General features: G+C 43.2%; 1 protein-coding gene across 1 annotated transcript in view; it reads left to right on the top strand.

The window, feature by feature from the left end:
* TTC27 (tetratricopeptide repeat domain 27) overlaps positions 1-15608 on the top strand; it is a 264277-nt gene that overhangs the window by 222904 nt on the left and 25765 nt on the right. Inside the window, 1 exon segment of the mRNA XM_038747964.1 lies at positions 13774-13939. Within this exon segment, the coding sequence (XP_038603892.1) occupies positions 13774-13939 (166 nt within the window).

The following is a 15608-nucleotide window of genomic DNA, read 5'->3' as shown; positions in this document are numbered from 1 at the left end:
CAGCACTGCTTCTGGAAGACTGTAAGCTCATGGTGGGCAGCGTCTACCAACTCTGTTATATTTTATTCTCCCGTGCGCTTAGTACAGTGCTCCGCATCTCGTTAAGTGCTCAATAAATCCGATGGATTGATTGACTTCCTGAAGGAGATGGCATTTTAGAAGGGCTTTAAAATTGGTCTGGTGGATTTGGGGATTGGGAGGAGGACTGTGAGGGAGAGAACGAAGGCTAGAAAGTGCAGACCGAGACACAGTTGGATCGTTTGAAAATAATGCTGAGCAAAACCCAGCCTCTTCCCCAACTCCTTTGCGAAATATCTTTCCAGTCTTTAAATTAATCCATTAAATCTATTAATCAGTAGTATCTGCATGTTCCTTTTCTGTGCAGAGCACTGTACCAAGTGCTTGAGAAGTAAAATTAGAATTAGTGGACATGGTCCTTAGATAGACTATTGTCTATAAAATAGTTTCATCCCATTTACAATGTTAAAATTTTGAATTACTCAGTTCCCCCTCTTTGCCATTATCATAATCATTTCGGACAAGATGTATTAAATGTCTACTCTGCTCAGGGCACTGTGGGAAGCATCTCCTGGGAGCAGAGTACCTTGTACCAGAGTACCCACAACACCTGTATATATGTATATATGTTTGTACATATTTATTACTCTATTTATTTATTTATTTATTTTGCTTGTACATATCTATTCTATTTATTTTATTTTGTTAGTATGTTTGGTTTTGTTCTCTGTCTCCCCCTTTTAGACTGTGAGCCCACTGTTGGGTAGGGACTGTCTCTATATGTTGCCAACTTGTACTTCCCAAGCACTTAGTACAGTGCTCTGCACACAGTAAGCGCTCAATAAATACGATTGATTGATTGATTGATTGATTGCTAGGTACTTGCAGAAAGCAATTTAAAAGATTATACAAATGGTTAAGTGACTGACTGAATGACAAACAAAACTCTGAATTAGGTTCTGTAGTAAAATTACCACTCTTTCTCTTTACCAGCCCCAAATCAAAACAGAGTTGCTTTTTTAAAATTGCTTTCTGTTCCTCCCTTTTGTTCATGTAAAATCTGTTTTAATTCCTCCCAGAATTGTCTTCTGGTTGTTAGATTCATGTGTCAACATTCATTGCATTACTTTAAGATAGGAGATAATTTTTACCAGATGGTGAACATCATAATCACTCTTGATTAGTTCATGGTTTTATGATGTTTGGTTTCCATACTCATTTACAAATGGGAAGTATTACGGCCTAGTAGATAAAACACAGGCTCCGGAGCCGGAGGGCCTGGGTTCTAATTTTAGGAGCACCACTTGCTTGCTGTGTGACCTTGGGCAAATCTGTAATCTTTTCTGTGCTTCAGTTTCCCATCTGTAAAATAGGGGTTCAATATCTGTTCTCCCTCCTACCATGAGCCCTATGTGGGACAGGGACTGTCCCTTCTGATTAACTTGTATCTACCCCAACTCATAAAACAGTGCTTGACAAAATCACAGAATCACACAAAGTCAAACACTTAATGAGTACCATTAAAAAAAAATTAGTAAAAACCACCGATTACTGTATTACCTAATTTCCTGAACACTTCCTATAACAATATTGTATGACTGTTCAGAGATCTTCAGAATATCACAATCTGCTTTGTTTGTGGAGTCCTATCTCCTTAGCTGGCTTTACCATATTCGGTAGTATTAGCAGAAGAGAGGACAAAAAAAGAAATTGTGCATATGTCTCTTAAAGATTTTTGCCTTTATCACAAAATCTTGCTCTTAGAGTTTTGAGGTCTGAGTTCTGTGTATTTGATTGTGTTCCCCTTAATTCATATTTACTGCTTGATGGTCTTATTCACTCTCTGTACATTTGTGTGCCTCTGCCTTGCTCTATTTTTGATGTTTAACTTTGCTTCCCCAATGAGTGTCCAGCCCTTGTTTTATTGTGACAGCTGAAATTGTGTGTCAGATGATTTACATTAAAAAAAGGCAGTTGTCTCTTTTCAGAGCCCCCTTACCTCTTCTTTCACCCATTCTCCCTCTGTGGTCTCCCCTAAGAAAAGCTCATTGTTGAGTTTAGGTTGGTGATACCACAGCAGGAAGAAAGATTATTCAGTGATTGGGGAAGGGCAAGACCCTGGCTGACAAGTCTTCTTATATGTAGCGACAATGCTCGACACTTGGCTCCATCCAATTCAACGTTCCCCTGAAAATTAGAAACTCTATATAAGTTGACTAGAGATAGAAGACGGAGCCATCAGATATCGGCTTGGGTATTCCATCGGACCCTGGATTGATGTCTGTGAACTCGACTATAATTTAAATAAAGAAAATTACCGTAGCTCATCGATTTTTCTAGCTAGGAGGGAGAGCCCTTTGGATCGTTCACTTCTTCCTCCATCTGAGAGGCTGAGGGTATGTCAGACGTCAGTCTGCCCCTAGTCCCACGGGCGACATTTTCTGTTGCAAATTTTTTAAATCAATCATTTCCTGGAAGAAGCACCGGCCTGAGAGTCAGAGGACCTGAATTCTAATCCTGGCTCTACTACTTGCCTTTTTGTGTGACCTTGGGCAAATGGTAGGGCCAGGATTAGGCTTAAGATCTCAATTTCCTCATCTGTAAAATGGGGTTTAATACCTGCTCTCCCTCCTTCTTAGACTATGAGTCCCACTTGGGACAGGAACTCGGTCGGGCCTGATTATCTTCTGTCCTCCCCCACGCTTAGTACAGTGTTTGGCCCATAGTGAGGGCCTAACAAATATCATTAGTAGTATCATTACCATTATCTGCTTGTCCTTAGCAGTGTTCACAGGCCCATTTCCTCTTTGGAGTCTCTTCTTTCAAAATGCTCTACCTTGCAGAGGATTTTCTGGGTCAATGTGAAGGCCAGTGGAGGAGGAACTGGGTTCAGATGACCAGGGGCATGGAAGGCGGGTGTTTAACGAGCTGGCATTCTACCGTGATGGTAGTAGTCTCTAATTGTCTGAGCCCAAGAAACCGTTGAGCACATTCAAGAAGCATTTGACGGAGAAAATTGACAGTAGCGATTACGCAGGGAGGACAGAAGAAACTAAAATAAATAAAATTCAACCCATACCCCTTTTGCCAAGTCTCCTTTTAGCAGATCCTCGTGTCTGCAGTGGGAATCAGTCATCAGGAGCAAGATGATTGGAGTTGGCTGGGTCTTGCTGAGCCTAATCTCTGTCTCACTATATAAGGAAACTACCTGTTTTCATTTGGCGTGGGAAGGCTTAAGGGCATTCAGAATGTATTATTTGGAAGTGGTTCAGCTTGATTCAAAAGGTTAAAAGCCATTCTGCTCCTCTGACTCAGCCACAAAATGTGGGTTACTGGTTAAAGGAGCCAAACATGTAGCTCTAGCTGGTAAGGGCGAGGCCTGACTTCGGGAGAAAGTTTTGGCTTAGCTCCCAGCTTGACCAGGATGCCCTGCATGTGGCTTTGACCCATCATTTCCCGTCTCTGCACTGCAGTTGAAGAAGCACCGTGGCCTAGTGGCTAGAGCACGGGCTTCAGAGTCAGAAGGACCTGGGTTCTAATCCCGGCTCTGCAACCTGTCTGCCTGTGTGACCATGGGCAAGTCACTTCACTTCTCTGGGCCTCAGTTACCTCATCTGTAAAATGGGGATTCAGAGTGTGAGCCCCATGTGGGACAGGGACTGTGTCCAACCTGATTAACCTGTATCTACCCCAGTGCTTAGAACAATGCTTGGCATGTAGTAAGCATTTAACAAGTACCATCCATCTAATACTTCTCCTCCTTCTCCTCCTCCTTCTTCTAATTATTATTATTGTTATTACTATGAAAACTATACTATACCTGGCTTGCTCCAAGGAGAAATAGGCAGGAGAGGCAGAGATCATGGAATAAGGAGGGAGGAGGGAAATAGAAAATGAGAAAAAGTAACTGGGCCCTCATTACTATTGAAACATGAAGAACATCCATCCCTCCTGAACTGAGGACATTCATTTGTGGTCTTTGGAGGAAAGACAATGTGAATATAATCAATCAATCGTATTTATTGAGCGCTTACTGTGTGCAAAGCACTGTACTAAGTGCTTGGGAAGTACAGGTTGGCAACATATAGAGACAGTCCCTACCCAACAGTGGGCTCACAGTCTAAAAGATAATATAGTAGGCTGTTGATGTTCTTGTCAGTGGGAATAGGTTGAATATCAACTTAAGTCAGTGAAAAAGCATTACAAAGCCACATGTAAAGTTATCACCATCTACACAGAAGTAATGTTGGCCTCTTTTAAATGGTACAGAGCCATTTCTTATTTTAAAGATTTGTGTTTGTTATAATAGTCTTGATAAAAATGATTTTAGAATCTCTTTTAACTGTAACACAATTCCCCCAGCAACAGAGAGATTCTGTTCGTTGGAAGTGCTGGCAGGGTTCAGGTTCAGTCCTGGAACTATGGAAAGCGAAAGACCACACTCCAGGATAGGATTACAATGAAAAGGTGTATTTAAAATGTCACTGTAGACTCCCTTCATGTTTGCACGAGGTACCACCCAATTGGAATGTAGGATTTAGGACTTGCCCAAACTTAATGCAGCCACACTTATTGATGAGTTATATTTTAGAGTTCCATTTTTTTCCATATTTAATAATAATAATAATGGCATTTGTTAAGCGCTTACTATGTGCAAAGCACTGTTCTAAGCGCTGGAGGGGATACAAGGTGATCAAGTTGTCCCACGTGGGGCTTCACAGTCTTAATCCCCATTTTACAGATGAGGTAACTGAGACTCAGAGAAGTGAAGTGATTTGTCCAAGGTCACACAGCAGGTATGTGGCGGAGCCGGGATTCGAACCCAGGGCCTCTGACTCCAAAGCCCGGGCTCTTTCCACTGAGCCACGCTGCTTCTCGTGGCAGCGTGCAGCCACGTGGCATATTTGCAGGATATGTGCTAGGCATACCAAACGTTTTGCTTCCATACCATTAGGAAATTAGGAAAGAAGCAGCGTGGTCTAGTGGAAGAGCAGAAGACCTCGGTCCTAATTCCAGCTCTGCCAGATGTCTGCTACATGACCTTGGGCAAGTCACTTCACTTCACTGGGCCTCAGTTACCTCATCTGTAGAATGAGGATTAAGACTGTGAGCCCCACGTGGGACATGGAATGTGTACAACCTGATTAGCTTTGTCTACTCCAGCATTTAGTTACAGTGCCTGGCACGTAGTAAGCACTTAACAAATGTCATTTCAAAAAAAAAAAAGCGGATTAGGCATCTGCATAAAAGGTGGCAAACACAAAAACGTATCTTTTTCAGATTCAAGGAGCAGCTTCTGTTACTGTGGTTGGTGAAGGCACGGTTAATTATCACTGGCAAGAATTCCAAATCACAACTCTATAATAATATAATGGTATTTATTAAATGCTTACTATGTGCAAAGCACTGTTCTAAGCACTGGGGAGGTTACAAGGTGATCAGGTTGTCCCACGGGGGGCTCACAGTCTTAATCCCCATTTTATAGATGAGGTAACTGACTTGCCCAAAGTCACACAGCTGGCAAGTGGCGGAGCCAGGATTTGAACCCATGACCTCTGACTCCAAAGCTCATGCTCTTTCCACTGAGCCACGCTGCTTCTCAACTTCAACTCTGTGTTGAAGTTCATATAACAGAAAACCGGTACTAGCCAGATGAAACTAATATTCACTTGAGTCAGGTTTGGGAGATAAGGAAAGTCTGTAAAACCGCAAGATATGTTTTGAAAAGATTACAAAACACTGTGTCCATTCAAGTGAAATGCTACAGATACAACTTCAGTAAACGTATATGGGTATGTGAATCACTACCTACCCGCTTCTGCCATTCCCTTTGGGAACCCCCAAACGCTTGAGATCAGGTACATCAGATAGGAGCATTTAGTTGTCATTCATAGAAATTCTAACTTAGAAAAAATAACACCTAAAAACCCTGCCAGCTAATCGTGGCTTCAGACAGGGTAATTATATTCCAGGAGGACCTGCTTTGAAGAGAATGTGGAGAGTAGTATTTCTAGACCCGTCATTGAAAAGTTGAGGCCCCGGGCATTTAGAAAGTGTCCATCACCGTGCCTAAAATGTCTGCCTCTCCTTGGGTTATAAATTGCCTTTGAGTTTAAGGCCACCATTTGCAGGGAAGAAAAGGCCAAAATAAAGAGCCATAATTTTTTAACAGAAACACCAAATTCAGTTCCTTATCCAATTTATTGTTAGTCAAGTTGGGTTAAATTGCTCATCAGTGTGAGGAATTAAAACACTCAGGGCCACCCCCAGTAAACTTAGCTTAGGCAAGTATATAATGATAATAGTGATAATGATAATAATGGTATTTATTAAACACTTACAAGCATTGTATTAAGCACTGGAATAGCTTCAAAATAATCTGGTCCGACGCAGTCCCGGTCACAAACAGGGCTCACAGTCAAAGAGGGAGGGAGAGCAGGAATCGAATCCCCATTTTTGAGATGAGAAAACTAGGACACCCAAAGAAGTTAAGTGACTTGTCCAAGATCATCATCATCATCAATCGTATTTATTGAGCGCTTACTATGTGCAGAGCACTGTACTAAGCGCTTGGGAAGTACAAATTGGCAACATATAGAGACAGTCCCTACCCAACAGTGGGCTCACAGTCTAAAAGGGGGATCACACAAAGATCACACAAAACTCACATTTGAACTCAGCTCCTCTGGCTCCCAGGCTCATTCCACTAGGTCACGCAGCTTCTTCTGAAGCATCATGTGAAAAGAGAGGTTTATCGTATCAAGACCGCAGAGTTGTTGCATAGGCAGTTAGCATTTTATGTCGTAGCATGTCAGTTCTCGTGGCCAGAGGAGAAGCCAGACCCACCTGGCTTTCGACCCGTCCAAATGGTAGTGCCGATACAGGATTAGGAGCAGGCAGTGTGGTGAGCTATAATGCAGGAATACCGTATTCCTTATGCACCCGTAATGCTGGATTGAGATGAGTAACCTGAATCAATCAATCAATCAATCAATCGTATTTACTGAGCGCTCACTGTGTGCAGAGCACTGTACTAAGCGCTAGGGAAGTACAAGTTGGCAACATATAGAGACAGTCCCTACCCAACAGTGGGCTCACAGTCTAAAAGGGGGAGACAGAGAACAAAACCAAACATACTAACAAAATAAAATAGAATAGATATGTACAGGTAAAATAAATAAATAGAGTAATAAATATGTACAAACATATATACATATATACAGGTGCTGTGGGGAAGGGAAGGAGGTAACATGGCGGGGGGATGGAGAGGGAGACGTGTCGTAACATGTCAGTTCTCGTGGCCAGAGGAGAAGCCAGACCTACTATAGGTAGTGCCTATACATGATTAGGAGCAGGCAGTGTGGTGAGCGATAATGTAGGAATACCGTATTCCTTATGCACCCGTAATGCTGGATTGGGATGAGTAACCTGAAGCTAGTCGGGCTCCGATCAGGATAGGCCCAGTTCCGACTGCCACTGCCCGGGATGCTGGAAGCAAAGTGGCCTAGAAAACAGCATCCATGATGTCCGTCTCCCCGGCTAGACAGTGAGCTTGTTGTGGGCAGGAATGTTTATTGTTATATTGTACTCTCCCAAGCGTCTAGCACAGTGCTTTGCGCACAGTGAGCGCTCAATAAAATTGAAAATTGAATGAATGCTAGCGACATCAGCACCTGCAACCCCCACCTTGCTCACTGGAATGTTGTGCCAATTGAGAGGTGTTCAGAAGAGTCGCCCGGGCTTGTGATCGGAAAGGGTACATCCCCTTAACGCCAGACTTTCTTCTCTTCTCTGCCTCAACCTCAGCTGAAGGTCTGCTGGCAAAGAGACCTCGGTTTTCAGGAGACCCTCAAACTTATCCTCAGCCCCTCTGCTGCTCCAGTGATTGTGCGGAGTTGAAACGAATGTCCTTATCACGCTCTGATAATCCAGTGATTCCCCACTGGAACGAGTAACAGTCCTCACTCACTGCTGCTTAAAAAGTCTTGTGGGTCTCATGTTGAAATAAAGGACTCTCCTGGAGCCTGCCCATCGGTGCCTTGTGGGGCAAGTGGAATTCCATTTGGACTGTCGGTTCATTCATTCAGTTGTATTTATTGAGCGCTTACTGCATGCAGAGCACTGTACTAAGCGCTTGGGAAGTACAGGTTGGCAACATATAGAGGCGGTCCCCACCCAACAGCGGGCTCACAGTCTCGAAGGAGGAGACAGACAACAAAACAAAACATATTCACAAAATAAAATCAATAGAATAAATATGGACAAGTAAAATAAATAAATAGAGCAGCTGGTTATGTAGCCATAAAGATTCATTCATTCATTCAATTCCTTCAGTTGTATTTATTGAGCTCTTACTGTGTGCACAGCACTGTACTGAGTGCTTGGAAAATACAATTCAGCAACAAATCATCATCATCATCATCATCAATCGTATTTATTGAGCGCTTACTGTGTGCAGAGCACTGTACTAAGCGCTTGGGAAGTACAAATTGGCAACATATAGAGACGGTCCCTACCCAACAGTGGGCTCACAGTCTAAAAAAATAGAGTCAATCCCTGCCCATAATGGGCTCCGAGTCTAGAAGGCGGGGAGACAGGCGTCAAAACAAGTAATCAGGCATCAACAGCATCAGTATAAATAAAATTATAGATATATACACATCATTAATGTAAATAAATAGAAGTATAAATATTTACATATATATACACGAGTGCTGTGGGGGGGGGGTAGAGAAAAGGGAGGGGAGCAGAGGAAAAGGGGGGCTTAGTTTGGGAAGGCCTCCTGGAGGAGGTGAGCCTTCAGGAGGGCTTTGAAGGCGGGGGAGTGTGATTGTTTGGCGGATTTGAGGAGGGAGGGCATTCCAGGCCAGAGGAAGGATGTGGGCCAGGGGTCGGCGGCGGGACAGGCGAAAATGTGGCACTGTGAAGTTAGCTGCAAAGGAGCGGAGTGCGGGCTGGGCTGTAGAAGGAAAGAGGGGAGGTGAGGTAAGAATGGGCAAGGTGATAGAGAGCTTTCAGAAGCCAGGAGTGGAGACTTGTATAATCAATCAATCAATCAATCGTATTTATTGAGCACTTACTGGGTGCAGAGCACTGTACTAAGCGCTTGGGAAGTACAAGTTGGCAACATATAGAGACGGTCCCTACCCAACAGTGGGCTCACAGTCTAAAAGTAATAATAATGATGGCATTTATTAAGCGCTTATTAGGTGCAAAGCACTGTTCTAAGCGCCGGGAAGGTAACAAGGTGATCAGGTTGTCCCGCGGGGGGTTCACAGTCTTAATCCCCATTTTGCAGATGAGGTAACTGGGGCCCAGAGAAGTGAAGTGACTTGCCCCAAGTCACACAGCTGACAATTGGCAGAGCGCGGATTTGAACCCATGACCTCAGACTCCAAAGCCCGGGCTCTTTCCACTGAGCCACGCTGCGCTCCTTGTTGTACTGTACTCTTCTACAAACTTACAGTGTTCTACACACAGCAAGCCCTCAATAAATATCAATAAATATCACTGATTGCTGGATTCTGATTTAATTATAGAGATCTCTCTGCTCCCTGAGTTCCCAAGCACAAGAGCACAAATTGTGATCACAAATTTTAGACTGTGAGCCCACTGTTGGGTAGGCACTGTCTCTATATGTTGCCAACTTGTACTTCCCAAGCGCTTAGTACAGTGCTCTGCACACAGTAAGCGCTCAATAAATACGATTGATTGATTGATTGATCAAGGCGTTTTGGGCCACCAGGAAGACTGGGATACAGTAGTATTAAGTGTTCCAAGAGTGATCGTTATCAGGGCTGTCTTTGTATGTAATTTTTGAGTTGTCTTAATGGTGTTATTTTTTTTTTCATTTAAGAAATACTTATTTTATTCTAAAGCATTTGTTAAGCATTTGTTAATTTATGAAATTTTCCAAAGTCAAGGTTACTCTAAAATATTTAATTAGGCAATCCCTTAAACTCAAAATAAAAAATGAGCTTTGGATCCCACTCTCAATTTTCACCTCGTTAGTGTCTCTTACCCCAAGCACCTTAATGGGGTGATAATGGGAAAATGTTAACCCCTCTGAAAGTTAGCCTGTGATTCACTCAATTCCGAATTGAATGCAATAAACCAGCTGATCAACTAACAAGTATTAATTATGTTACTTTTATCATTCTTCCACAATGTGACAGTACACCAAACTTTAGAACTGCAAGTGGAATTCAGATATTCAGATAGAATTCAGGAATTCAGATAGTGAAGCAGCGTGGCTTAGTGGAAAGAGCCTGGTCTTAGGAGTCAGAGGACGTGAGTTCTAATTCCGGCTCCGAGTGTGACCTTGGGCAAGTCATTTAATTGCTCTTTGCCTCAGTTACCTCATCCGTAAAATGGGGATTAAGACTGTGAGCCCCACATGGGACAACATGATTATTTTGTAACCACCCCAGCACTTAGAACAGTGCTTGGGAGACCGTTGTTGGGTAGGGAAGCGCTTAATACAGTGCTCTGCACACAGTAAGCACTCAATAAATATGATTGATTGAATGAATGAATGAATAGTAAGCACTTAACAAATACCATTATTATTATATGAGATAAGAACATGTGAACTTCCCCCCAAAAGACACAAATTTAAGCACTTTACGATCCTCAGAATGAAAGGTTACAGGGATGTTAAGACAGAAAACTCCAGTACTAGTCTTACTAAACCTGGGTCTCTGTCCATCAATCAATCAGTGATATTTGTTAAGTGCTTACTATGTGCAGAGGACTGTACTAAACACTTGAGAAAGTATAGTATAATAAAGAGCTGGTAGCTGTCAACCCTGCCCACAAAGAGCTAACAGTTTGTCCTTAGGAAACTTAAATTTTAGCTCCTCAAAAAGCCAAAGCTAACTCATAAAGAGAATACTTTGCATCAACATCCAAAACAACTTATTGCTAGGGCCTTGCTAAAAGCACCTGGAAAAAGAAATCCCTTAGTCCTTTTTTTTTTGAATGGTATTTGTTAAGCGCAGACTATGTGCCAGGCACTGTATTAAGCGCTAACTTGAGACTCTGATCATGGAAGCCCTTTTTTTCAACTCCAGACAGTTAAAGGAGTGACATCCGCTGCTATGTGCCAGAGCCACTGGTAGAGAGGGCCCAGAAGTATGTCTGTTGTTATGACTGGGGAGGAACAGTAATGACATTGAGCAGTTTCGTTTTTCTTTTTATGAGAGGTGGAAAATTAAGACTAGGGAATGCTCTGGGACATTTGTCAGTAGTTTAGCTACTGTGAAATTGAGAAAATAAAAGGATTGGGAGTGTTTCTTCTCTCCTCTCTCTCTCTCTCTCTCTCTCTCTCTCTCTCTCTCTCTCTCTCTCTCTCTTTCTTTCCCTCTCCCTCTCTCTCTCTCTTTCCCTCCTTCCTTCCTTCCTTCCTTCCTTCCTTCCTTCCTTCCCTCCCTCCCTCCCTCCCTCCAAGCTTTTTACTGGCGGGGAGCATGCTTACCAACTGTATTGTACCTTCCCAAGTGCTCTGCATACAGTCAACTCTCAATAAATCCCATTGATTGATTAGATTGATTCTCCAACTGCATTAATCCAAAGTCTGCATGATATCTAAAATGGAATTTGTTGCCTCCCAAACATTCATCCTTTCCCATCTTCCTCAATCCTGTCGACAGGAGTAGCCTCATAGTTTCTCCTTATTCCCTCAACAACAGCCTTAACCGGCGAAGCGAACCGCTTGGAGCCTGACTTACTGAAATAACTTCCCTGAAGGCTCTACTGCTTCCAATTTGTTCCCCATCCAATCCATTGTACACACCCACACTCATCATCAATCGTATTTATTGAGCGTTTATGAGATTATGTGTTGTATGTCTTGCGATGGCCACCTCACTCCCCTTCTCAGAGACCAACAGTGCCTCCCATTTCAGTCAATCAATCAGTGGTATTTATTGAGTGCTTATTGGGTGCAAAACACTGTATTAAGCGCTTGGGAAAGTGCGGTACAATAGAGTTGGCAGGCACAATCCCTGCCCACTAGGAGCTTACATTCCACAGAAGCAGTAGAAAGTAGAAAGTAGCCCATGCTCAGTAGAAAGAGCATGGGCTTTGGAGTCAGAGGTCATAAATTCAAATCCCGGCTCCGCCAATTGTCAGCTGTGTGACTTTGGGCAAGTCACTTAACTTCTCTGTGCCTCAGTACCTCATCGGTAAAATGGGGATTAAGACTGTGAGCCCCTGTGGGACAACCTGATCACCCTGTAACCTCCCCAGCGCTTAGAACAGTGCTTTGCACATAGGAAGCACTTAATAAATTCATTCAATCGTATTTATTGAGCGCTTACTGTGTGCAGAGCACTGTACTAAAATGCCATCATGATTATTATTATTATTATTACAGGGGAAGTCTCGTCTTATTTGAGTCATCTCCAACCCACAGCGACTGCATAGACACATCCCTCCCAAAACACCCCACCTTCACCTGCAGTCATTCTGGTAGTGTATCCATAGAGTTTTCTTGGAAGTAAAACAGGCAGTAAAATAAATTACAGATAGGGGAAACAGTAGAACATAAGGATATTCACATAAGTGCTGCGGGGCTCGGGTATCAAAGTGCCTGCCACTTGCAGCTAATTACAATTTGTGAGCATGGGCTTGAAGGTCTCCTGCAGGCTGCACTACCTCTTGCTGCTCTCATATTCTCTGATTGCTTCTGCTAATCACTGACTCTTGCTCTCTAAGGTTTAGCCAGGCCTACCCGTTCATTATAATAATAATAATAATAATAATAATAATAATAGGCATTTGTTAAGCGCTTACTATGTGCAAAGCACTGTTCTAAGCGCTGGGGAGGATACAGGGTGATCAGGTTGTCCCACGCGGGGCTCACAGTCTTAATCCCCATTTTACAGATGAGGTCACTGAGGCCCAGAGGAGTGAAGTGACTTACCCAAGATCACACAGCAGACATGTGGCAGAGTCGGGATTCGAACCCATGACCTCTGACTCCAAAGCCCGGGCTCTTTCCACTGAGCCAAGCTGCTTCCCTGCACAAGACTCTCCTCTCTGCAAGCCTTTGCCCCTACAGTGAATACCCTCTCCGCTGCCCTCCTTCGATTCCCTGAAAATTCACCTCTAACATGAAACCTTCCTAAATTAACCCACCCAGCTTTAGTCGGCCTAATAATATCTCAGCATTTGTATTTTTTGAATGGTACCTGTTCAACACTTAATTTGTGCCGGGCACTGTACTAACCGCTGGGGTAGACACAAGCTAATCAGGTTGTACCCAATCCACGTCCCCCATGGGGCTCACAGTCTTAATCCCCATTTTACAGATGAGGTAACTGAGGCACAGAGACATCAAGTGATTTTCCCAAGGTCACATAGCGGATAGGTGGCAGAGCCGGTTTAGAACCCAGGTCCTCTGGCTCCCAGTCTCGTCCCCTTTCCAATACGCCATACTGCTTTCCAATTTCCTGGGAATAGGTAACTTGATTATCTATTTCTGGAATTTGTGTTTTAATGTGTCTTCATTGTGTACAAGAATTGTGTTTTTTTTCCTCCCTGTGGTTTGTAAGTTTTTCCACGGAAGCAAACGCATCTTGAACTCCATGCTCCATAATGCATGGTATTTATTGGGTCCCCAGTACCTGCTGCCTGATTAATTATTCTGAGGAATAGTGTCTCTTCTTTCTACATATGCGAATATTGTGCTTCATAGCTAACAAGAACATTAGTTTGTCACGGACATAATCTTTTTAATTTTGTCTTCCACAGACTCAAAGCTTTTCGAACCTTGCAAGAAGCTCTCAAATGCAACTATGAACACTGGCAGATTTGGGAGAATTATATTCTTACCAGCACAGATGTTGGAGAGTTTTCAGAAGCCATCAAAGCTTACCACCGACTCATGGATTTACGAGGCAGCTACAAAGATGTTCAGGTGAGAAATGGAGATTTAGTCATCATCATCATCATCATCATCAATCATATTTATTGAGCGCTTACTGTGTGCAGAGCACTGTACTAAGCGCTTGGGAAGTACAAGCTGGCAACATATAGAGACAGTCCCTACCCAACAGTGGGCTCACAGTCTAAAAGGGGGAGACAGAGAACAAAACCAAACATACTAACAAAATAAAATAAATAGAATAGATATGTACAAGTAAAATAAATAAATAAATAAATAAATGAATGGAGTAATAGAGTACAGCAGTCCACTGTAGTCCCTAGGAATCTGAAATATAACATTTGAATACCCAGAGACTAGTAATATTATTATCCCTGTCACAATGGTGGGACAGAAAAGCTTGTTTTTCTGTCTGAATATTTCCTTTAGCTGAGCTGGAAATTATACATTCTGTCTTTGTGTGTGCTCTTTTAATAAGTCGTGAATATTATCGCAATATTAAATCTAAATAGAGGGTAATTTGAGGAGTTGAACTTGATTTTCGGATTTACGTCAGGTCAGCCAATGGCATTTATTGAGCACTTATTCTGGACAGAGCTGTAGTAATGACTTTTAAACATATCACAGAAGCAAAGAACAAGGTTCCCCTCCTTAAAGCGTTTACAGTCTAACCGGAGGAGAGTTTGCCATCCTTTGTCATACTAAAGGGAAGGGCAGGGAATGGAATTGGTGGCCAGAGAGGAATCGCCTTAGGGAGATTTGTAGGGATGCCAGACAGGAAGACAGAAGCCAAACCCTTCCAGCCTCTCTTCCATTGTTACACTCTCTCCGGGCCTGCTCCCGAAACTTTTTGTTACTCCTCAGGGCCTTGGACAGAATGGTTGTTGATTGATCAGGGACTCCTAGCTGTCTGATTGGCACGATAGAAGAAATACTTGTCCAAACAGCAAGCTACGGAAGGATTAACCTGCTACCCCCTGAGCAGGGTCCCTCCAGGGCTGTGTAGTAGCAGGTGGCTCTTCAGAAACTTCCGAGGGGTTCCCAGTCTGGTAACCGCAGCACACAGTTCAGGGAAGCCAATCCTGAGCTAAGGACATCGATATTACCTCCTGCCCGAAGGGCTTGTTTTGCTTTGGCCCATAATGGAGATGCAGGACTGATCAAGTCTGAGATGAGGAACCAGCCCAGAACACGATGGGCTGACATCACTTGACCTGGTGATCAGGGAGCAGATTTGTAAGTTAGAAAGAGTCCTGCTAGAGGATTTACATCCTTCTCCCATCAAAACTGAATGAGCTGCTGTCTAGATGGGAACCTCCTCCAGTCTTTAAATGTTCTAGGGGTTACTCAAGAACCAGAAAGCCCATTAGAGAGAAAGCCACATGAATTTCAGCAGGTGGAGTAAGAACTTGGTCGTTGATTAACAGAGCACAAATCCCTAGTGAGCTGCCCCAGCAGGAATAATCTGCAGTTAGCTAGCCTCCTGGAGAAAACTAAAGATGTCATGGCCGATTGCCACACCGCTGCATTGATTATCCTCTGTACTTCAGTGGGGCTCCAAGAACAATTCCTTGCCAAGCTATTGAATACACAGTTCTCTGGGAACCTTCTCTATGGAAGTGAAAGGCCTCAAACAGTGATTCCCATCCAGCATCAGTCACTGTGCGGGCCCTCTCAAAGGGGGGAGCGGAGTGAATGAGAT

This window comes from Tachyglossus aculeatus, chromosome 1 (assembly GCF_015852505.1).
Source record: "Tachyglossus aculeatus isolate mTacAcu1 chromosome 1, mTacAcu1.pri, whole genome shotgun sequence".
In the NCBI taxonomy this organism is placed as follows: Eukaryota; Metazoa; Chordata; class Mammalia; order Monotremata; family Tachyglossidae; genus Tachyglossus; species Tachyglossus aculeatus.
Note: the sequence above shows the minus strand (reverse complement) of the source record. Positions and strands in the feature narration are given on the sequence as shown.